The sequence below is a fragment of the Euphorbia lathyris genome, chromosome 5 (genome assembly GCF_963576675.1).
Source record: "Euphorbia lathyris chromosome 5, ddEupLath1.1, whole genome shotgun sequence".
In the NCBI taxonomy this organism is placed as follows: domain Eukaryota; kingdom Viridiplantae; phylum Streptophyta; class Magnoliopsida; order Malpighiales; family Euphorbiaceae; genus Euphorbia; species Euphorbia lathyris.
This window is the reverse complement of record NC_088914.1, coordinates 23,461,836-23,486,882: the sequence shown is the minus strand read 5'-3', so window position 1 is coordinate 23,486,882 and position 25,047 is coordinate 23,461,836. Positions and strand designations below refer to the sequence as shown.

The window sequence follows — 25,047 nt, the reverse complement described above, 5'->3', positions numbered from 1 at the left end:
GAAGATGTATAGAGAGAAATGGTAGAGAGAGGAGTGAGAGAGAAGATCTAGAGAGAGAAATGAGAGAGGGGTTGAAGCAAGAAGATGAGAGTGTTATAGTAATTTTATAAGGAAGGATGGTATATTAGTCATTTTATAAAGAGTGGGTCCCACTTCTTTTAATTCTACAATGAAAAATACTGATGTGGCATAGTTGATCAGCGTTGACCGGTCATAAAAACTGGCTGTACACTTTAGTGGGAAGTCACCTGAAGTTCGTACGGTTTAGTGTGATAAAATTTTGGTTGTACACTAAAATGTGATTTAGGGTAAAAGTTGTACACCACATATATAATTTACCCCAAAAATAAATGAAATTAAAAGTATGAGAAGGAGAATAGAAATGATAATAGAAAAGCAAGAAAGATAAAGGAAGCTTTAGAAATGAAATGGGATGAGGTAGCGACAACGGGATGAAATGGGATGGGGGTAGTGACACGTCAATTATGAATTTGAAAAATAATTTTTAATTCATAATTAAATAACTGTAATTTCACAACATTATTTTAATGAGATTTTGATATTTCAAATTAAAAATGCAATAAAATGATAAAACTCAAATTTAAGGGATAGTTGACTGTAGAAAGGAAAAAAGTAAAAACCAGTACTGACTTCTTCCGTAATTTCCTCTAATTCAAATGATAGGGTTTAATACAGCGTACCGTGCTGTGAATAATTATGGAAAGTAATAGCTGGTAATGACCTTGCACTCCTCCACCTCATTGCCATCTCTGGTTCCGTCCACCGAACGGCCAGGGCATCATGGTAATTTAATACGACGAGACGAACAGAAGAAAGCTACAGTCTACATATGAATCCATCATAACACTGAAGCAGTTACAATTTCGAATTCGTATCTCAACACTATACGATAGTCGATGGATTTCATCTGATGCTGTCATCTCGCTGTACTCCTCATCGGTACTTTTTCTTTTTCCTTTTCTGCATTTGTACTCATATCTAGCTGCGTTCTTCGTTAATCCTGTGAAAATGTTTATGGTTTCTCTCTCAATCATCAAATTGAAGTAGAACTCCACTAATTCTCTCTGCAATGTGTGAGGCCGCTTTCTCGATCGCGGTTAAATGAGTTTCACAGTGTTTGATACGGTGCATGTGCTTCATTTATGGTTTTTTCTTGGTTTAGTTAGCTAGATATGGTTTTTGCATGCAATCTGAATGATGAACAGTTTAGAATTTGAATTCGAAATACGAAGTGAATGCTACTTATCGACTTGTACTATATGCCTGATTTCATAACTTGTTCTTTTATGAAATTGATATAATCTTTTGATTTATTGCTAGAATTTATTTGGTTCTTTCCCCTCTGCTCACTCTCTTTGTCTCTTATGTAACTAATGGACCGCGGATTTAAAGAGAATCTCAGGTTTTATGTTTTGAATATTCTGGTTGATTACTTTTTAGTTTATGGTTTTGCCTCTTCAGTTTCAGTTGTGGAATTCAATTCAGTATCTGTTACTGAATTCCTTGTCAAAGTCTTTGTTCTTATAGTTTTTCTTACAGTAACTGTTATTTAGATCTATTTTGCTTGTTTGTGGATGGTTTTACCTATAACCTAATTAGTCCCCAGATTTCTGTTTCAGATTAAACTGCTAGCTTCTTCTTTGAGAAAGTTGTGGGATACTGGTGGAGACTGTTAAGGACTTGTTGTAGAGTTATTAAGCAGTCTGAATCCTGCTTAACGTACTTATAGTAATGGGGGTAAAGCGCACAAGGGCTATTCGTAAAAATGGAGGTGGAGATCATCCTTCAGCCCCACCAGGGTTTGCATCTCTGACATCCTTTTGCTTAAGGAAAGTAGAGAATTGTGAACCAGTATGTAGTTCCATGGCCGCTGCAAATCCATCAAAAGAAGATCCAGTCCAGGTGGATTCAAAATTTGATGAAATTGCTGCTTCATCAGTAAAGAGATCTTTGCAGCAACGACCATGGATACTTGACAATCAGCACATGCACGAGCAAGAGGAGCATGATTTTGCAAGCATTTCTGAGGTTGTATATTCATCCTTGTCTTGTTTTCCTTCTTTTTCTCACCTTGATGTAGATAATTTTATTGAATTGTTTATAGCATGGAAGAACTGTGAGTGCATTGATGTTGTACTCTATTGTCCTTATTGAGAGACTTCTCTGTATAGTATAAGCAGAACGCTCATGGGTGGGATGATAGAAGGTGGTGCCTGGCTGCACCAAATGGATAAAACTTAAAGAGTTGATAGGATATCTTGCATGAATAGGCAGAGAACTAGAATAAGAATTTGGAAAAGATAGGATTTCTACTGCTGGTCTCTATGTTAATTATATATTTTAATTTAATAAATGGGTTTAGGTTTATTGATAGTTTTACTGTGTTTGGGGCATAATATGATGCCACTTGTTGTGTTAGGAGGAAAGCAGGCGAACATAGTCCTCTCCTATGCTTTCTAGTTGCTACTAAGCACACGGACTCTGGGTAAAGCTCCTGTGAATCATATGCTTACCTCTTATATTATCTAATGAAATTACAATCTCATGACTGTTGAGATTTTGATTCTTTGATTCTTTGATTCAAAGTTTGTTTTTTTGACTAAGTCTAGTTTTATTGGGTCTTTAATTTGTTAGTGGGATAAATAGTGGGGATTTTATTGTTCCTTAAAAATCTGCTTTCTTTGTTGCATTATAAGCTTATAAAAAGGCATAAATCTGTATCTTTCATTTTGTGCAAAACATTGATAGATTGAATAAAATTGCTTGCACCATTTTCTTATTTTTTTCTGTATTTTTCTCAAAAAATCCCAACAATTGGTATCAGAGCCTTAGTGATCTTTAAGGGATTTGTGAGTTTGTTTTTTTTTTTGAAAGAAAACCCAATCATGACTTCCAACCACCCATCAATTCTTTCTCCTCCAATTTTTAATGGCGAAAATTACCAAATTTGGGCTGTCAAAATGAAAGCTCATCTGAGAGGGTTGGGTTTATGGCAGTGGGTTGAATCTGAGAGGGACATACCACCCCTTGGAAACAATCCAACACTAAATCAAATCAAAGCTCATGAAAATGAATTAACAAAGGCTCCAAGAGCTTTATCAATAATTCATGTTGTTGTTTCAGAATCAATTTTCACAAGAATCATGATTTGTGTTAGAGTATAAGTCAATGTAATTGTTAGAGTATAAGTCAATGTAATTAATGAATAACATGTCTAAGGCTGCTGAAGGGCTGTTGGAGCATGCTTAGGCTACTAGTAGGGTCAGTATGTCTCCTTGACTGTAAGAGTAATATCAGGAGCTACTACTTGTATATATATCTATGTATTGTTCCCAAGTAAAATATATCAATGTAGACTCTTAATCTACATGGTATCCCATGGATTTCTCTGTATTTTCATGGTCTGTTACATGGTATCAGAGCCTAAGGTCTAAGGTTTCTGAATTCTTTTTTCTGGGTAGTATTTCCAGAGTTGTGTTTCTGCAAGGATTCAATATTTTCTGGGTAGTATTTCCCAGGGTTCAATATTTTCTGGGTAGTATTTCCCAGGGTTCCATTTCTGTCAAGAGCTTGGGTCTCTTGAATACTCACTATTGGAACATCATTCTATCTCACCACCCCTCTGGTTCATCCTCTCCGCTTCCGATCGCCGTCTCCTCACATTCCGGCCACCCTGTGTCGTCGTCGCTGTAAGAAAAGTCCTCCTTACATGGGATCAGAGCCTCGTTTCGGCTTCTCTCTTGGGTTTCTGGATTAAGATTCCAGAATTTGTTTTCTGCCTTGTGAGCAGAATTTGTGGGTTTGTAATTTTGGGCTGTTTCTTTCAGCATTTCTGTATGCCTTGTGAGCAGAGTCTAATTTCACCTCAACGGATTGTCGTTGTTCCTCTTCTGCTGCCGTCGCCTCTCTGTTTCCGACCTGTCTGTCCGGTTAGTTTGCCGGTGAATCTCCTTTTATGCAATAACGTTGCTGGCAGCCTCTTACGGGTTGCTTCGACTGAGTTTTGCTTGTCTGTTTCCTACGAAGTTTGATGTTCCTCTGGCGTCTCTCCTGTTCGATCTGTTCTTCTAGGTTGTATCTCCCGAATTATGTTTTTATATTCCAAAGTATCTTGAGTTTCTTGTTTTGAGTTGTATCGTCTTAAGATTATATTATAAGTATCTATAACAAGCTGAGCATGATTAAAATCCATGCTTCAGCTTGAGGGGGAGTGTTAGAGTATTAGTCAATGTAATTGTTAGAGTATAAGTCAATGTAATTAATGAATAACATGTCTAAGGCTGCTGAAGGGCTGTTGGAGCATGCTTAGGCTACTAGTAGGGTCAGTATGTCTCCTTGACTGTAAGAGTAATATCAGGAGCTACTACTTGTATATATATCTATGTATTGTTCCCAAGTAAAATATATCAATGTAGACTCTTAATCATAGTTATTAAAGGCGCATGGCGCACTAAGGCGCAAGGGGTCCTGGAGCCATGGCGCATGGCGCATGGCGATGGCGCGCGCCATAGTGAGACAAGGCGCACTTAAAAAAAATAAAAATTATAAAAATATAAAACTAACATAAAACTAAATCATGAAAATATCTTAAGCATAAATAAATTTTAAAATGCAAAATAAACCCCATATTAGAAAACTTTAAAGTTGAATACTAATTCCTAAGTTCTACTCCTAATCAAAACTCTACAAATCCATCACTCCTCATCATCACTATCACACTCCTCATCTAAGGCATCATCAAACTATTGATCATCAAAGTTGAATTCCCTTTGGCTTCTTTGTTTCTGTTGTTTGAATCCGTTTAATGTGTTTTCTTTCTAGTAAACTTCTTCCTCTTTTAATGACTCTGTCTCTTACTCTTCAAATGACTCTGTCTCTTCCTCTTCAAAGAGTCTCTTCGTCTTCTACTTAGTTTAAAACCTATAATCTCTCTCCTTTTTAATACTTTTTGTTAATATAACATGTGTTCCATTCCAGATATATAAAGTAACTACCAAAAAACTGCCCATAACTGCCTCTAACTGCCAAGGCGCGCCTTGGTGCGCCTTTGGCAACTGCATTTGGCGCAAAATGGCGCACCAGGCGCGCGCCATGGCGATTGCGCCTCGCCATGGGGCTGCCATGGCGCCAAGGCCTGCGCCTGGTGCGCCATGCGCCATAGGCGCGCCTTTAATAACTATGCTCTTAATCTACGTGGTATCCCATGGATTTCTCTGTATTTTCATGGTCTGTTACAGTGAAATAGGAAAAGAGGCTTGGGATAAGTTAAAAGAACTTTACCAAGGCAATGAAAGAACAAGGAGGATGTAAGTCTTGAATCTCAAAAGGGATTTCGAGACTCTAAGTATGAAAGAAAAAGAGTCGATTCATGAGTATTATGACAAATTGATGGCGGCGGTGAACAAGATTCGGCTGATGGGAGAAGATCTACCAGACAGTAGAATTGTAGAAAAATTGTTTGTGAGCTTGACTGAAAGGTTTGAGGCAAAACTGTCATCTCTTGAAGATTCAATAGATATAAGTAAATTATCTTTATCCGAATTAATTAATTCTTTACAGGTTGAAAATGAAAAAATGGTTGAAGAAGCTTTTTTTGCTAAAACTTTATAAGGAAAAATGAAAATTTCTCAATGTGGTCATTGTGAGAAACATGGTTATGAAGAAAAGACCCTTGGCACAAGGGCAAGCCGCATTGCTTCAAATGCAAGAAATTTGGGAATATTCCAAGTAATTGCAGAAATAATAAAACAGAAGAACATGTCAATTTGACATATGATTTTGATGAAGAATTACCATTTTAATATTGGAGAGAAGCGCTCCAATAATTGAAGGTGGGTGAGAAGTGCACCCAGAAGCCATTTACGGTGAGAAGTGCACCGAGAAGCAATTTGCGGGGAGAAGTGCTCCGATTAGAAGACGATGATGGAAAGTACATCATATGTCAAAAAAAAAAAAAAAAAAAACTTTGAATTAGGAGGGAATGTTGAGATTTTGATTCTTTGATTCAAAGTTTGTTTTTTTGACTAAGTCTAGTATTAATGAGTTTTTAATTTGTTAGTGGGATAAATAGTGGGGATTTTGTTGTTCCTTAAAAATCTGCTTTCTTTGTTGCATTATAAGCCAATAAAAAGGCATAAATCTGTATCTTTCATTTTATGCAAAACATTGACAGATTGAATAGAATTGCTTGCACCATTTTCTTATTTTCTTGTGTATTTTTCTCAAAAAATCCCAACAATGATTGCATTATTCAAGTTTCATCTCAACTTGTATGGATAAACTATTACCTATCTAATGTGGGCAGCTCTTTGCCATGGTCAACATGTCTGTAGGTGTGCGGCTGCTCACAGTAGAACTCCAAAGAGATTATTTGGGCTTGATTTTCTTTTTCTCATTATCTTTTTTTTGGCACTTGGTAATTGTGAGATAATACTTTTAACTCTTTTTGCTCACAGGAACTGCCTTCAAAAACCTTCCTTCCTAAAGGTGTTGCCCATGGCTGCGCAGATGGTAGTAATTTTTTGAAGGTTGATAGTCGTCATTAAGATATTGTTTCTTGCATCTATGTTGTACAATATCTAAAGTTTCATGCTCATGGTCATTTTTTGAGCCTTGGAACAGGTAATGGCAAGGTGGCGTCCTGACAATGCAAGAAAGAATGTGCTTACAGATGTTCCTGTTTTCCGTCCAACAGAAGAGGTCTTTCTTGTTTAACTTTAGGATTAAACCCATATTTGGCCCCTGTTGTTTCCAAAATTTTGTCATGCCCCATGTGGTATAATTTGGTAACATTTGCCTCTTGAAGTATTCCATCCAAGATGGGTTAAATGACACCTATGGGAATACTCCAAGGGCAAATGTTATCAAATAATACAACAGGGGCCAAATGACAAAATTTTGGATACCACAGGGGCCAAATAGGGTTTAATCCTTAACATCACTAAAAGAAATTCTGCATATTATTTTATATGTTAGTACATAGGTGAGTTTAGCTTGTAGGGATCTCAATTTCTGAGGGAGCATAGATTTGAACTGCAGGAATTCAAAGACACGTTAAAATACATCGCAAGTATACATACCAAAGTGGAGGCATATGGAATTTGTCGCATTGTTCCTCCTCCTTCCTGGGATCTACCTTGCCATCTTAAGGAAAAGCATCTCTGGGAAGAATCTTCTTTTGTTACACAAATTCAACGGTTAGATGGGATTCAAGAGCATCATGTACAGAGTAAATTGACTAGAACTTATGAAAATGGAAGTTGTAAGAGGAAAATCACCATGAGAAAGGATTTGGAGTGTGGAGTTGGTGATGGATGCAACAGTGACTATGGTAGAGTCGGATGCTCTGATACTGAAATTGGTCCTAAATTTACCCTTGAATCTTTCAAGAACTATGATGACGATTTCAAGAGTCAATACTTCTGCGCCAGATGTAATGATGCGGATTCAAATGATTCCATCATTCATCAAAAGTGTTGGGAACCATCTTTGGATGATATCGAGGGTGAGTATAATCGAATTGTTGAGAATCCAACTGAAGAAATTGAGGTAAGGACATTCAATAACTTTTGGTATATTTTCTTATGTTTTGTCGGACTATAGTATAGTATCACGTGCTATTGTAGGTGCTTTATGGTGAGGATCTGGAGAGTGATTTTGGCAGTGGATTTCCTACCAATTCGTCCTCTTCAGAAACAGTTGAAGTTGACAAATATTTGAACTCAGGGTGGAACTTAAATTGTACATCTAGGCTTCTGCTTTCTCTACTTTCATTTGAAAGCTTCAAAACTTCTGATGTTTCAGTGCCTAAACTGAAAATAGGGATGTGCTTCTCATCATCATGTTGGGTAAGATTCAAACATTTTTCATTGCACAGAAATACATTTGCTTCTTATGATTGTTTTGCAGCATGTGTGTGGAGCTGCTAGTAATATCTACATTGAATTATCAAGAATAAGTTATAAATATAGTCATTCCCTGGCTTCTTTATGTATTATGGTGTTTTTGTTCATTTAGTTGATTTTGAAAAAACAGAAAGTTGAAGATCACCACTTGTACTCTCTCTGTTACATGCACTTGGGTGCCCCTAAAATTTGGTATGGAATCCCAAGGAGTTGCAATGCCAATTTTGAGGCTCTCATGAAGAAAAACTTGCTAGCAGTAGAGCCTAAGCTGCAGCAGAGGCTGGTAAGTGAAAATTATCTTCTACTTTATTTGCATCATGCTGGAAAAAAAACGTAGTCTTATAAAAAGACTATGGTGTCTCTTATTTCGCATGTCATTTTCTGAAATAAAGAGTTCTTTGTTTAGTTTTCAAGCTTTTAGCTACAAACTGTCTAGTTTTCAAGCTTTTAGCTACAAACTGTCTTTTAGTCGTACATGGCATGTGTAAACCTTCCAGAAAAAATTGTGATCCTTTTCATATCTATTTCTGTTGTAGGTCTCGAAACTATCCTCATCTAAATTGAAGTCTGAGGGCATTCCTGTTTATCGCTGCGTTCAATATCCGGGGGAGTTTGTTCTTGTCCTTCCAGGAGCATATTATTCAGGGTTTAATTCTGGCTTTAATTGTGCTGAAGCAGTAAATGTAGCTCCAATTGAGTGGTTGCCATATGGACAGCATGTTGTGGAACTCTATTGTGAACGGAGACGAAAGACATCAATTTCCCATGATAAATTGTTACTAGGTGCAGCTGGTGCAGCTGTAAAGGCTCAGTGGGAGATTTCACTGTTGAAAAAGAATACTTCAGATAATTTAAAATGGAGAGATGCCTGTGGGAAGGATGGAATATTAGCGAAAACACTCAAGGTAAGCATCTCCTGTATGAATATGATGTGAAAATACTGAATTCCATTCTAAGCCTGTGGTGTAGCGCGAGGCTTGATATCTTCTTACTTTTGACATATACGTGCAGTCACGCATCAGGTTAGAAGCCAAGAGAAGGGAATACCTCTGCGATTCGTTGCAGTCACAGAGCATGGTCGAAGATTTTGATGCCATGACAAAAAGAGAATGTGATATATGTTTTTATGATTTACACCTTTCTGCAGCATTCTGTCCATGTTCTCCTAACAGATATTCATGTCTTATTCATTCAAAACGTCTATGTTCCTGTCCTCGTAGTGAAAAGATTTTTCTATTCCGTCATGAAATTAGTGAATTAGATAGTCTTATTGAAGCCTTGGAAGGAAAACTTAGTGCAGTTTACAAATGGGCGAGAGAGCATCTAAAACTGTCCCTTTTCCCCTCCCCAGGAGCTAGTTCGAAAGCACCAAGTGGCCTGGATTCAGACATAAAGGAATCAGAAGCGTGCAATAAGTCTCAACGTACAGCAAAATCCAATGATACTGTTTCAAGCATTAAGGAACAAATGAAGAGACGGATGGAAAGAGAAAGATACTTAAATGTCGAAAAGCAAAAGCAGGAAGTTGCTGAATCTACGCCGGTCATGAGTGCAGCTGCAGAGGATCCTTTGCTACCATCAAATTCTGAAAGTATAAGCGTCTCGAGTTCCTCAGATTCGGAGGCATCAGATATCTGGTAGATGGTTGGTTCTTTTTCTTCAATCTGAAATGCACATTATTATCCTGAGAGAAGTTATGCCATCTCAATATACACAACCTACCTCTGGCCGGGACAGTTAGCGACCTTGGCTCCCCATCCTTGGTAACGGATTGGTGAACTTAATGTTGTGCACTTGCTATGTTATGTTTGGCAGTGACTGAATTGAGAAAACAGGGTGACTTATGTATTCTGGGGGTTTAAAGCAAGCTCATGCCCCGGCTGGCCGGCCAGCCGGAAGACAAGTTTCATACTTTCAGGTGAAATTTGATTGCCAATTTTGGACTTGGTTGAAGGCTAAACAATTTTCAATTTTGCATGAATTAGAATTTAGAATCACTGTTGGGGAGTGTTTGGTCGGGTTAATAAAACAAGAGATATATTACCAAAATAGTCATAAGTTTTTGAAAATGTGGCGATTTTACCCACCATTTTAGCTTCAATATTTGTGAGATGGTGTCAATTTAGCTTTAAGTTCCATCACCTAGGGCTAAATTTGTATAGTTTTGCAAATGTTGAGGTTAAAATGGTGTTATTTTGTATGTTAAAGACTAAATTAGATATTCCCATTACAAATGCTTAGTTAATTACATTTAGTTATGGAATGAGAGGGTGAGCTTTGGTTCAACAGTAAACGTTGTTCTCGCTTGGGTTCGAGTCTTAGGAGCGGTTTCTTGCAAAAAAGAAAGATTGTCAGGGAGAGGCTTGCTCTTAATACACCCTTGTGGTAGGACTCTTCTCCGGGTCCTCGTTTAGCGGGGATGCGTAGTCCACCGGGCTGTGTTTTTTTTTTTAATGGAATGAAATGCATCAATGTTGGAATGAGATGTTCGTCATGTATGACAGTTGGTAACGGTTCTTATATTTTATCTATTTGTTAAATATAGTATTGTTATTATTGTTATTATTATTTAATAGATTTTAGTTATTGGATTTCGATTCAAGATTAAACCTAGTAAAAAAATCAGGGGAAAGTATAAAAATAATGTTTGTGGTTTATCCAATTTGCAAACAGAGGCATGTGGTTTAAAAGTTTACAAATAAAAATCTGTGGTATGATTTAATTTATAAAATGAGGTATTTCAGATTAAACTATTAAGTTGTGGTTACAACTAATGATATTTTTATCTTGAAAAAAATTTGTTTTTACATATCGACAAAACACGGTCCTCCTTCTAAAACGCTGCTCTCTAAATTGAAACCATATACCATATTGTGAGAATTTTATGTTTTTTACTAATTTCACGGTTTATGAACTAAAATTGATATTGAAGTTTATTTTAAATAACTGCAGTTTAATTTTTGGGTATGTGTTTTGTGTAATTTAAAAAATAAAACAAAAATGTTCTTGATTGTATCTGAACATAACAATGTAATATGAAATATCTTATTTTGACTTCTATTTACAAACTTTTATTTACAAACTTTTAAAGCAGAGATCTCTATTTTCAAATAAGACAAACCATAAACATTATTTTTGTATCAGTTTAATTTTGATTCTAAAGTTTAAACATGATATTGCAATTTTGATTTTAAAGTTTAAACCAAATTCTGCTTACGAGTTTAGTTGAATAGTAGAGAGTTGTATCATTCATGGAACATCTAGGCCAGATAATGGCATTAGTTTTAAAAAGGGGTTGCATTCTTGTGGCCAGAGTATCTTTAATGATACCTTTAGGTTTGTGATAAGAATGAACTTGTAACAGGGAAATAAGAAATTAAGAAGGGAAGAAAAAAATGAGCAGGAGAAAGAAATGAGCAGGAGAAAATATTGATAATTAGTTGATCCTTTTATTCAATTAGAACTGACTATTTATAATAGTCTAAGAGCTGTAACATAACAAACAATGTTGAAAAGAAGGAAACACACTTTAACTACTAAGCCACAAAATCTGGCGTATCTACTAACAGAAGAATAAAATGAGATATGGTAGAAGAATGATTTGCTAACAACCTAAAGACCAGGTCAACAATAACTGACTTGATACTCATATCATTCCTCCTCCTTTAAAGGATCCTTGTCCGCAAGGCAAAAATCTGGATAGGACTTGGCAAAATGCCACTCATTTTTCCAGGTAGCATCTTCTTTTGAAGCTCCCTTCCATTTGATGAGAACCTCATGTTTTGGACGGTATCTTCCTTTCTGTATGACCCGACGATCGACAACGGCTTCAGGTTGTGGGAGGATAACTGAGTCATTTGATACTAGCGGAAGCTTCCCAAGAAGTGGGGTGTGAACTGGTCCAAGATGTCAAACTAACATGAAATACATTGTGAACCTGAGAACCTTGAGGAAGTTCTAAACGATATGCTACAGGCCCCAATTTTTCCGTAATCATATATGGCCCATAGAAATGGGGTGCCAACTTCATGGATGCCCGAAAAGCCACAGAAGTTTGGCGATATGGTTGTAGCTTAAGGTACACATAATCACCAACAGCAAAAGAAACCTCCCTTCGCTTCTGATCTGCTTGACACTTCATCCGTTGGGTAGCCATTGAAAGGTTGTGATGAAGTTCACGAATAATGGTAGTACGGTCACGAAGATATCATCAACGGCTTCAACACGGGAACTTCCTGGAATGTAAGTCGAAACATGTGGTGGTGGAATGCCATAGACAGCTTCAAATGGAGTCATTTTGGTGGATGAATGGAGAGAAGTGTTATAGCTAAATTCTGCCCACGGAATCCATTCACTCCATTTGCGTGGTTGATCCCCTGCAAAACAATGCAAATATTGTTCCAAGGTACGATTTACCACCTCTGTTTGGCCGTTCGTCTGGGGGTGGTAACTCGAACTCATACATAGCTTAGTCCATTGTAAGCGAAATAGCGCTTGCCAAAAGGAACTGATGAACACCTTGTCCCGGTCACTCACAATAGAAGTAGGGAAGCCATGAAGACGAACGACGTTAGCAATAAACGCCTTAGCCACGATAAGAGAAGTATATGGATGACGCAAAGGAACAAAGTGGGCGTATTTAGATAGGCGATCAACAATTACCATAATGGCAGAATAACCATTTGATAATGGTAGTCCCTCTATAAAGTCCATTGATACCTCAGTCCATATCCGGGAAGGAATAGGCAATGGTTGGAGTAGGCCCGCGGGTTTCATGGTATCAGTCTTGTATCTTTGACATGTTTCACATTGCTGTAGGAATTCTTTCACCGCTCGTCGTATGTTAGACCACCTGAAGCTGAGTTTGATGCGGGCTAGAGTCTTTTCGAACCCAAAATGACCTCCAACTGGAGAAGAATGACAATCCGTAATGATTTGTTGGATGAAGTGCGAGGTTGGACTCAAGTATATTTTCTCTTTCATGAACCAAACCCCATCCCGTTGTTTCAGTTGTGTGGGCATTTTTAGCGAACTCAGCTGCTTATAGAAAGGGTCTCTTTGTACTTCCTCTTGTAATTTTGGCCACCAGTCTACCTGTGGTGCAGAGATGGAGATGAACTGACATTCGACCATACGAGAGAGGGAATCAGCGGCTTGATTGTCAGTTCCACGCTTGTACTCAATTTCATAGTCATACCCCAGTATCTTTGGAAGCCATCGCGTCTGAGCTGGAGTGGTAATTCGCTGCTCAAGTAAATATTTTAAGCTCTTTTGGTCAGTTCGAATAGTAAATGGTTTCCCAAGGAGATATGGCCGCCATTTTCGAATTGATTTGACGATGGCCATCATTTCTTTCTCGTAAGTAGACAACAGTAAGGCTGTCCCTTTTAGAGCTTCGCTATAGTAAGCTATAGTCGATTGTTTTGAGAGAGTATTGCTCCAATTCCCCCCCCCCCCCCCACTTGCATCACATTCTATCACAAATCGCTGAGAGAAATCGGGCATGCTTAGAACTGGTGGTGAAGTTAATGCTTCCTTGAGCTTTTGAAAGGCGTGAGCAGCGTCCTCATCCCACTTGAATCCCTCTTTAGACAACAGATGATTTAAAGGAGCTGCAATAACACCGAAGTGACGAATAAATTTCCGATAATATCCTGCCAATCCGAGGAAGCCACGAACCCCTCTAGTTGTTGTGGGAGTTGGCCATTCAAGGACAACTTGTATTTTTGTCGGATCTACTGCCACTCCTTGATCAAAAATTATATGACCCAAGTAGTCTACCTGAGAAACTCCAAATCTGCATTTTTTTTCTTTGACAAATAATTGGTTAGCCTTTAGAATAGTGAAAACTGTCCGCAGGTGTGTGAGATGTTCCTCCCATGTATGAGAATATACTAAGATGTCATCGAAGAAAACCAATATGAACTTCCTGAGATATGGGCAGAAGAGGTCATTCATGAGGCTTTAGAAGGTGGAAGGTGCGTTTGTCAGGCCAAACGGCATCACCATGAACTCGTAGTGCCCCTCGTGTGTCCGAAAGGCTGTTTTAGGAATATCATCTGTATTTACCCTGATTTGATGGTACCCAGCTGTTAAGTCGAGCTTTGAGAAATATCTTGCCCCATGAAGCTCATCCAGGAGTTCATCAATGACAGGAATGGGATATCTGTCTTTAAACGTGTTGTGATTTAAAGCTCGATAATCAACACAGAATCGCCAACTACCATCCGCTTTTTTTACCAATAAGACTGGTGATGAAAAAGGACTGTTGCTTGGCCTTATCAATCCTGATTGTAGCAAGTCTCGCACCATCTTTTCTATTTCTGTTTTTTGGTAGTACGGGTAGCGATAGGGTCTAACATTTACAGGTTCAGTGTTTGGTCGTAGAGGAATACGGTGATCATGCGGTCTTTGAGGGGGTAAGCTGGTGGGCGTGTTAAATATCTCAGAGAATTCAGATAAGATTTGAGAGATATCAAGTGAAGGGGAAAGAGGATGAGTCTTTGAAGGAGAGAGAGATATTTGAAAGAAAAACCATGTACCTTGAATGCAATATGATTCCTTCTCAGACAAAGCTTCAAGAGGATCTTTTTGAAGTCCTTGGAATGTGTGTTTCTCTCCTCCAATTCGGAAGGACATGGTGAGTTGCTTATAATCCATCTCTACTGGTCCAATTGTTTGTAACCATTGCACTCCTAAAACCACTTGACAAGCTGCCACAGGAAGGACATAATAATCAACAGTTATAGGTTTACCTTGAATGTGTATGGCAAGAGCTTGACACAGTCCCATGCATTCAATTTGATCTCCATTTGCTATTGTCACTTGGAACTTCTTATCTTGCATAATTGGTAGTCCACATTTGGTGACTAGGGCTTGATCAATGAAATTATGAGTGCTGCCCCCATCGATCAGTACCGTCACATACTTGTTTTTGAGTTTTCCCATGACACGAATGGTGCGAGGGTGGCAAGCTCCGGAAATGGCATGGAAGGATATTTCAGGTTGGATCTCCTCATATGTAGGTTCTGCTTCCGCTGGTTCATCTTTGTCATTGTTGAATTGATTGCAATCCTCTATCATGAACAATTGTGGGTGCTTACAACGATGACCTGGAACAAACTTCTCATCACAATAATAACATAGTCCTTTCTCACGACGTTCCTTTGCCTCTTGATTAGTGATTCGTCGAAAGTTTGCGGGATTAGGACTAGGATTTCCTCGTGGCATAGGTGGAGGACCAAGTATTCCGGGGGCTGAATTGGAATTTATCCTTGGCGTAGCTGAAGCTGATTGGGAGCGGGTTAGATCATGTGACTTTTTCTGTAGTTGATTTCGTTCCTCAACCAACCGTGCAACTCCTATAGCATCCACCAAGGTTTTAGGTTGTTTGATTTTCGCATCCAATCGAATGTCATCTCGAAGACCTGCAATAAAACAACCAACAAGGTGATGCTCAGGTAAGCCGTCGATTTGTTGAGAGAGTTTCTCAAATGCTTCTTGATAAACAGCCACTGTAGAAGTTTGTCGAAGACGATTGAGGGCTTCGGATGGATCTGCATAATCTGTCGGACCAAAACGAGTGAGAATTGCTGTGGTGAACTCGTTCCAAGTTTGCGGGCCACGAAATTTCATGAACCAGCGATGCCACTACAGCGCAACGCCTTCCAAATGAAAAGAGGCTAACTGGACTTGCTGGTCAGGATTAACATTTCGAAACTCAAAGTATTGTTCAGCCTTGTACATCCAGCCACTAGGGTCTTCTCCGCTAAATTTTGGAAATTGCAGCTTCAGATGGTGATCATTGTTGATCGTTGCAGTATGGTGACTCGTACCAGATTTGTTATGAGAGCTAGTCTCCTGGTAAAAAGGGTTGATTTTAGGGTCGATGGTAGTATAGGGCCGAGTAACTTGCAAAGCTTGCAACTCAGTTAACACGGCTTGCAGCGAGGTATGGATTTGATCAAAATTGGACTCATGTCGAGCCAAGGATTCATTGACATCGTTGCGAAATTCAGCATTGGATTTGCCACGAGTGTCCATCGGTCGAAACCGGCTCTGATACCAATTGATAAGAATGAACTTGTAACAGGGAAATAAGAAATTAAGAAGGGAAGAAAGAAATGAGCAGGAGAAAATATTGATAATTAGTTGATCCTTTTATTCAATTAGAACTGACTATTTATAATAGTCTAAGAGCTGTAACATAACAAACAATGCTGAAAAGAAGGAAACACACTTTAACTACTAAGCCACAAAATCTGGCGTATCTACTAACAGAAGAATAAAATGAGATATGGTAGAAAAATGATTTGCTAACAACCTAAAGACCAGGTCAACAGTAACTGACTTGATACTCATATCAGTTTGATGGCAATAAAACATACTATCGTTGTTTTGAGGTGTAATGGAAAAAATGAGCAAGTGGGAGTAAATTTATATGGTTTTCCATACATCCCAATTTGGGAGAGACTAAGGTAAAATGATTATTATTTTTCAGAGTTTCCCTTGTTCTCAAAGATGACTTCTCACATGTCTTCTTCCCACCACACGTTTATTTGTTTATTAGCTTTTTCTTGTTATTTTTGCTTTTCTAAAAATAAATATATAAGTAGGTGTGTTTAATGGTTAAACTCTTTTTTTTTTGTTATAAAAGAAAGCTAAGAAGTCTGATACAGAAAAGAAAAATAAAAGCATCAAGACTAAGAATTTATAACCCTGCTGAGGACAGAACCTCTAAGATCTTTTTAAAGAATTATTTGGAGGTCTACAGGAGGAACACCAAGCTTATGTAGACTTAAAGAACAAGAACTTGCGAAATTCGCCAACTAGTCAGCAATTATGTTACCTTCTCTATAGGTAAGCACAAATATTATGCTCCAATCCTGATCCTGAAGAGATAAGCAGTGATGAATAAACCACGAGAAAGGATGATGAATCTCAATGGTAAAAGTCATGAACGGGATAACAACTTGCTAGCCTAACTTAACAATAATCTTTTTAAATCCAATTCCCCAAGCAAGCTTGAGCCTAAAATACAAACCCAAAGCCTCGTCACAGACGAAGCACAGAAACCAATATTAGCTCCAAACCCCCACACCAAAACCAAGCTCATTCTATAATAGGCCTCCGACCGAGGCAAGACCAGGGTTCCCTTTGTAGGTACCATTCGTGTTCACCTTAACACAACCTGTATAGTGTAAGGGGTTACAAGAGACCCCAACTTCATACTCTTGTTTGCATGTATTGGATTCTCGTCTTACTAATAAGCCCTAGTTACTCTCTCTCTCTATTTACGATGTTAGATTTAGTTCATCCCTCCCCTATTGTCATCCTTTAGAACCGCTCATTACTCATATCTTCTACTTCAACGCCACCCACTCCGGACCGAATTACAGATACAATTAACAAAGAAAATAGGCCAAGGAATATTGCTAAATGTATCGTGCTTAGTCCAAATTCAAGCTCAGCCAATCATTAAGGTCTCATGTGAAAAAACTCGGATGATATCTTGCCGGAACAACATCAGTCCAAATGGCTTTCACAAGGAAAGGTGGCAGTAGACTCTCTTGAAATTACATAGGATATTGCTATGCCCAAGCATCCAAAGAAATCATTTTATTTCCCAGTTAATGATCAGTGCTTATTGGTCTATAATAGTCCCTTTTTAATTAATAGCTAATACATTAGTATATAGTAATTTAATTCGTTAGAATCATAATTAGTAAAATTAGTATATAGTAATCTATTAATTTTGGTTAGAGTTCGCAGAGAAATATAATTTATAAGAGTAAAGATATAAGAGCAAATTATATATATAACTTTATCTTACCTTATCCTTAAATCAAATATAATTACATTATTAAACCATCACTTACTTTACCTTCTGTCCAAACACAATAAGTTATTTCATTGACCATCACCATACCTCACTTACGTTACCTTATCTTACCTTACCATACGGATGCAGTTGGAATTAAAAGGTTTGTTCCGAATTAGGGTTTTTTTTTTTTTTTTGAAATGGAATGTAATTAATAGGCCTCTAAAGGGCAATCTGAGTTCAAACAATGAATCAAAAAATTAGGAATAAAATCAAAAAACATGGGACAAGTATAGGTGCGAGATGACCTAGCAATAGCGTGGGCCGTCTCGTTCGCTTGTCGCCTTGCGAAGATAACCGAGTAAGTGTCGTTTTGAAGAAGAAGGTTCTTGCATTGGTCAATGATCTCACCAAATTCACTTATGTTGTCTTCCTTGCTGTTGATAGCCTCAACAACAATCTTTGCATCCGTCTCGAATATGACTCTATCATGCCCTGCGCACTTCGTCCATTGCATTGCTTGGAGGATCGCCAGTGCTTCACATTCATCTACTCGTGGATAGCTGGGTAAACAGTTTGAACGAGCAGCAATAAAATCCCCATTGGAGTCACGCAGGACAGCTCCTAGACCGGCTTGCATTGTGTCAATGAAGCGCGCTGCATCTGTATTGCATTTGAGAAAGCTTTGAGGCGGCTTTGACCATCTTGAAGTGGTCCAATCATGTTGTGGATGTTGGTCATTGTCCTGGTGTTGCTGTGTGACCCTGCATTGCGGTACTGTTGTGATATGCATTCTGTTTTCACCGCGTCGTTGAGTGTTCCCGCCTTGGCCTGCTGCTGTCGGTGCTGTCGTGGTTGGCATCTGACTCATAACCAGCAAAGTTGGTTCCTCTAGTGCTAAGTCAGTCTGAACAGGTATATTGCCGCGCGCACTAGCTGATCTCCTCCCGACGCTACTTGGATTTGCTGCGTGTTGCGGGATTTGATCAGTTCGTGCCTCGTGCCCCAAGTGCAGCTCCATCTGTCGGTGTCGCTGCATCCAGTCTCGCACCGTTTCTCTTACCATTTGGGTGGTCCGCCTTGGTGCGACTGCGTCATTGTTCCAAAGTTTGGCATTCCTTTGTCTCCATGAACACCATAGCACAGCTAAGAATAACTGTGCAGCTCCCCTGCTTGCACCTGTCAAAAAAGAAAATAAAAATTTTGTAAAGTTAGCAGCAACATCAGCCACTCTCCGCCATAGACCCGTTTCCTCCCAAACTTGCTTTATAAAACTGCATTCTATAAAGACATGCCACCCATCCTCCACATCTAGACCGCACAACACACATCTATCAACCATGTTGATCCCTTTTTGCGTGAGATTAAATCTCAGTGGTAGACAGTTTTTCGCCAATCTCCAGGCAAAGAAACGGATTTTGTGAGGCACATCAGCCTTCCAAATTCTATTCCATTCCCCAGAAGCATGTAAATGCGCATCACTTGTGATATTGTCCGTGGCAAGGAAGTAGGCGCTTTTTACTGTATAATGGCCTGATCGGCTACCATTCCAAATCCCCTTATCCTCACTGCCGCTGATCCTGGGCGGTAATTGCAGGATCTCTTGAACATCTCTTTGAACGAATAGCTCTTCTAAGAGTTCAACGTCCCAGTCACGAGAGTTATGTATGAATAAATCTGCCACTGTCAACTCGCTTAGAGATTCCTCTTTTGGTGTGATCACCTTACAGTTCTGTGTATCCCTCAACCAGGGGTCGTGCCATACATTTATGGATTTACCATCTCCAATCTTCCATCTCAGCCCCGCTTTTAGCACTAGTTGGGAATTCCAAAGACTCCTCCATATGAAACTCGGTGAGTTGCCTAGCCGAGCGTGAATAAAGTCCATCCTTGGGTAATATTTAGCTTTGAAAACCCTGCTGACAAGAGAATTTGGGTTAGTCATTAGATGCCAACCTTGCTTTCCCAACATTGCTAAATTAAAGGCAGTGAAATCCCGAAAACCAAGACCACCATTCTCCTTGGATACACACAATTTGTCCCAGCTCATCCAGTTGATGCTACGAGTGCCATCTTTTTTTGTACCCCACCAGAAGGAGTTTAGCATTCTCTGTAGCTCCTCAGCAGCAGACACAGGAAACAAAAAAACACTCATGAAATATACAGGGATGGCTTGACCTGCAGCTTTAATTAATACTGACCTTCCTGCTTTTGAAAGAGCCTTTCCTTGCCATAATTGCAGTTTCCTCCATAGCCTCTCTCTAAGATGAGCAAAAATTGCTCTCTTCCGTCTGCCGACCAAGGATGGAAGTCCAAGGTATCGACCGGTATCAATCGGACCATTAACCCCAAGCAAGTGTGAAATGGCGTTATGCAATTCAGGGTCCACGTTACTGCTGCACATCAAACCCGACTTCCCAAAATTCACCGCCTGCCCGGATGCCAATTCGTAGTCTTGCAGAATTTTCTTTACCACCCTACATTCAGCTATTGACGCTCTGAAGAATAAGAAGGCATCCTCGGCGAACAGAAGGTGACTAATAGAAGGCGCACCACGCCCCACACGGCAGCCGTGTAAATTTCCGCACCTTTCCTCTTCTAAAAGCAAGGCTGAAAGACCTTCTGCACATATTAAGAATAGAAAAGGAGATAGCGGATCACCTTGTCGGAGTCCTCTTTGAGGATTGATGGGTCCCACCACTTCATTGTTCATCCTGACAGAATATTTTACCGTAGATACACACAACATCATTAGATCAACCCATCTGTTTTCAAAGCCTAATTTCAGCATCACAGCTTTAAGGTATGCCCAGTTCACTCTGTCATATGCTTTGCTGATGTCAATTTTTAGCGCTGCGTCTCCACTCTTCCTACTGACATTCCTTTTCATTGAGTGAATTACTTCGAATGCAATGAGCACATTGTCTGTAATACTCCCGCCTTTAATGAACGCTGACTGTGTTTCTAAGATTGCCTTTGGTAAGATTCTCTTAAGTCTATTTGTGAGGACTTTAGAGAAAATCTTATAAATGACATTGCAAAGTGCAATTGGGCGGAGGTCCTTCATTGTTAATGGCTCTTCACATTTGGGGATTAGGCAAATGATAGTCTCATTGAGATTGTCAGGGAACTTACCAGTGTTGAACCATGTCGATCCTGCTTCGAAAATGCTGTCCCCCAGGACATTCCAGTATTTCTGATAAAATCCAGGACTAAAATCGTCAGGGCCCGGAGACTTCTCAGGGTGCATCTAGAACAGTGCTTCCTTGAATTCCGCTTTCACAAGAGGAGCAAGAAGCAGAGCATTATCAGCAGTTGAAATTTTTGGGGAGATAGCTTGTAGAACCCGGTCAGAATTGCCACTACTGGGAGAAAACAACTCAGAAAAGTACCTTAGTGCAATCTGACATAGACTGTTGTTATCATGCATCCATACCCCTTCACTGTTCTGTAATCTAGAGATTCTGTTGCGTTTCCTTCTTCCACTAGCAAATGAGTGAAAAAATTGCGTGTTGGTATCTCCTTCATTGAGCCAAAAAATCTTTGCCCTTTGTCTCCAGTGATCCTCTTCCTGCAGAAGAAGAGCAATGAGCCTAGCCTTTTCAAGTTCAAACTCTGTTGCTGATGATGGTGATGAAAGCTCGCGCAGCTGCTCAAGCTTCCTGTTGATATTCTTCACTTCCTGTCGAAAATTCATATTTTTGGCTCTTCCCCAAACGGTTAAACATTTCGCCATGTTGCTGATCCTGTCTGTGATCGGAAGAGGTGCAGAGTTTGCCCATTCCTTGTGTATGATGTCGCTTATTTCTGGTTCCCTAAGCCATTTGTTCTCAAAGAAGAATCGTTTGGCGGAGTATGTCATAATTTGTCTCTCTGTGGTAAGTATGATAGGCGAGTGGTCTGACACTGGAGCTACTGTATTTTGGAGATGATTGTCTGGGAACATGGACTGCCAGGCCGCTGATGCAAACGCCCGGTCAAGCCTCTCTTGGACCTCATTTTCTTTGCCCTTGTGTCTGATCCAAGTGAATTGGTACCCCTCTAGAGGAATCTCAAATAAACCAGAAGCTTTAATAGACTCCCGAAAACCCTTGAAACACCATTCCGGGTGTGCTACCAGACCCTTTTTATCTCTTGAGGAGAGGAGATCATTGAAGTCTCCCACAATAGCCCAGGGCAAAACTGAAGCCGACGCTATACTGCGTAGAAATTGCCAAGAGTGTTTCCTTCTTGCCCTCTCAGGACAACCGTAGAACCCGGTTAATCGCCAATTCCCTTTCTCTTTGTCCCGGACCTCTATGTCAATGTGATTAATTGAGAATGAGAGTAATGTACACTAATCAGCCACTTTCCAAAAAACACAAATTCCTCCACTTCTGCCTACACAATCTACTGCATAGCACCCTTCATAACCCAATCTGACTCTAATTTCTTCCACTCTACTACTGCATACCAATGTTTCAAATAAAAAAATAACATCCGGCTTGTGAGTTCTAATGAGCTCACAGAAGATAGGAACTTCCCGGACACTCCCTAGTCCCCGACAGTTCCAGCTCAAAATCTTCATCGTAGATGGCAGACCCGAGTCTCCAGGCCTGCCGCTTTCCCATTTTTTGAGTCGGTCTTCTCTTTTGGTTTCGGTATAACTTCTGGTGTGCGGATGTTGTTTTCCTTTTGATTGTTGCTTTTCTGAGTGCTGCTGTTGTCATTCAGGTTTGTGAGGTCTATCTCTATTGAACTAACCACTTATGCTACTGATTTACCCTTTGCCTTACTGTTTCCATCTATTGGTTTGTCTCCCCCCTATCTTCCTTGCTCCTCTAAGCGCCGACATTTCTTCTCCTCGGGTAACTCAAGCCCCTGCTCATCTTCCACTGTGTTAGTAGTCTCTTGGAGGATAACCTGCTCCTTCTTCCAGAGATTGGCCCCTAGGTTGTTAGCTAGACATTGCAAGTTCTTTGGTCCCAGTCGAACCCCCTCCAACCCGCTGAGGTTCTGTTTACCTTTCCTTCCCACAGTTTCCGATTTCTGTTGTGATGCCGACTCAGACCCTGACTCAGCAAAATCATTCTCTTCCTTCAACCATCTACCTCCTCCCAAGTTCGTGAGGCGTTTGGGTAAGGCTCGAAGTGAGATATCCCAGTCTCGACGTATCTCATCCAATGGCATTTGATAAAACAATTCACAATTCCTATCTATGTGGCCAATGAGACCGCAAATGAAGCAGAATGTTGGCAATTTCTCGTATCTGAAGTTGCATACCAGCCACTCTCCTCCTGGCTTTCTAATTTTCTTCTCCTTCTTCAGCGGTTTCCTTATATCAACACAGACTCTGATTCTCATGTATGTCCTGTCAAAAGACCAAACGTTTTTTGGATCGTAAGCAACAAAACTACCAATGAAATTGGCCAACGCCTTCCCCACCACCTCTGAGAAGAAACCTGCAGACAAGCCATGTATTTGAACCCAAAAATTTGCAAAGTGAATTGGGGCTTCCGCTGGATCTTCGCCAGGCTTCAGTTCATGTAGTACCACCAGGTGGTTGTCAAAGGTCCAAGGGCCTCCCTCTAAGACCCATCTCATATCATAGGCATGGAAGAAACGAAAAAGAATAAGGTTGCCACCCAGTTCTGTGATTTGTAAGCCTTTTCCTGGTTGCCATAGGTTTGCCAAACGGTGTTTCATAATGTTGAAATTGTATGAGCGGGTTGTGATTACTGCTCCAACTAGGCAGCATTCATGCTGATTTTGTAATTGGGGTTCTTCTAGCTGTGGAAACTCAAAGCCGTCGTCAACTATACTGAGAGATTGGAGGTGTTCTTCCATTGCTTACCTCGAGGTGCAGTTCGCACAGCGTGATGCGTTGGGTGGCTTGGTGGGCGTCGAAGCGGTGAAAGAGGAATCTATCGATCAAGGACGTTGCAGCGGTGAAAGAGTAGCCACCGGGATTGCAACAATGAAATAAAGGGAAAGCAAAGAAATTAAAGGCGCAATTGCGGTGCAGTGCTGCGAAAAGAATGAACCCTAATCCCTCATTTGGGGAAAAACCTCGCCGCCCTCATTTGGGAAAAAAAATAAATTCATTTTTAATTAATAAGGTTTCCCGAATTAGGGTTTTATGTAGTAGTAAACCTCAAAACCCAATCCTAAAGACAAAAGGAAAGAACATAGGAAAATTACATAAAAGGCGAAAAAAACAATAGTTTGCATTTTTTAGATCCTAAGCGATGGAATTTGGCACGACAAAGTGCTGAGTTTCAATCGTTGGCCCGTTTCCAATCAAAATAGGGACCAAAAACGAAAAAATGTGAAAGTCACAAAGTCATCGTGAAATCTTGTGCTCATATTTATTCAAAAACTTGCAAGTAAATTCCTCCACTTTATCATTCTCCCCTGGGTGAATAGAATTTGCCATCAACTTGTCATCATCAGAGGAACCACCTGTAAATGGAATAAAATGGTTTACATTAAAAATTATGGTTGTTAAAACCGGACCGGTCAAAAAATCGGAAAAGACAAAGGGTGAAGGGTTTGAAGTTTAATCGGGATTTAACTGGTATTCAAAAATCATGTGAAAATTATATTTCTATTCATATTTAATCATATAACATAGTATAATATCAACTCTATTCATTCATAAAAGTTATACTAATATAGTAACATTTATTTAATATCAAAACATGATATCAAATTAATAAATTTAATATGAAAAATAAATATAAAAATTAAGGAAAAGATATACTTTTAAAATTAATGTGATTATTTTTATTAATAACTAATATGAAAATGTGCTAATGAGATATGTATTTTATAATTCAACTTAAATTTTAATTTATTAAAATTTTAAAATTTATTTGTATATATTTAAAATTTAAATGCTAATTAAATTTTATTAATATTGAAAAAATAAAATAAATTCATAATGATATTTATCTAAATAGAAAAAAATACTAAATCATATTTTAATTATTTAACTTATAACATTATTATTTATTCTTAAATAGTTAATAATAAACAGAAGTGAAATAGTAGTGTAGTGTGATAGCTCCCATTTATATAGGGTTTTTAGGATTAATTTAGTTTGTTTTCCCTTTGTTTCTATTTAATTTTAGTATCGTTTTATTACTTTTTAGTTAAAATTAGTAATTTCCTTTATTTATGGTATTTTTGGTGTTTTCATGGATTTTCAGGGACCTTTCGTGTATTTCCGAACCAGACCCAAGCCTATTGGAGCATTTCCGAATTATTCAGGGACCGTCAGAGCACTTTTGGGATTCATCAGGGACCATTAGAGCACTTTTC

General features: G+C 39.1%; 1 protein-coding gene across 4 annotated transcripts; it reads left to right on the top strand.

The window, feature by feature from the left end:
- The first annotated feature begins 629 nt into the window (after nt 1-629).
- LOC136229310 (putative lysine-specific demethylase JMJ16) lies at nt 630-9,922 on the top strand. 4 transcript variants are annotated; one of them, XM_066018006.1, is made up of 9 exons: nt 630-960; nt 1,628-2,049; nt 6,477-6,548; nt 6,643-6,720; nt 7,060-7,569; nt 7,647-7,868; nt 8,056-8,208; nt 8,462-8,830; nt 8,937-9,922. In XM_066018006.1, exons 2-9 carry the CDS (start codon nt 1,753-1,755, stop codon nt 9,564-9,566), a joined length of 2,331 nt encoding a protein of 776 aa, XP_065874078.1. In that variant the 5' UTR covers nt 630-960; nt 1,628-1,752; the 3' UTR covers nt 9,567-9,922. The 4 variants fall into 4 exon arrangements, with proteins under 4 accessions (XP_065874078.1, XP_065874077.1, XP_065874079.1 ...); XM_066018005.1 differs by having other exon boundaries at nt 631-960; nt 1,641-2,049; XM_066018007.1 differs by lacking the exon at nt 630-960 and adding an exon at nt 1,123-1,146 and having other exon boundaries at nt 1,641-2,049.
- Nucleotides 9,923-25,047: the final 15,125 nt, after the last annotated feature.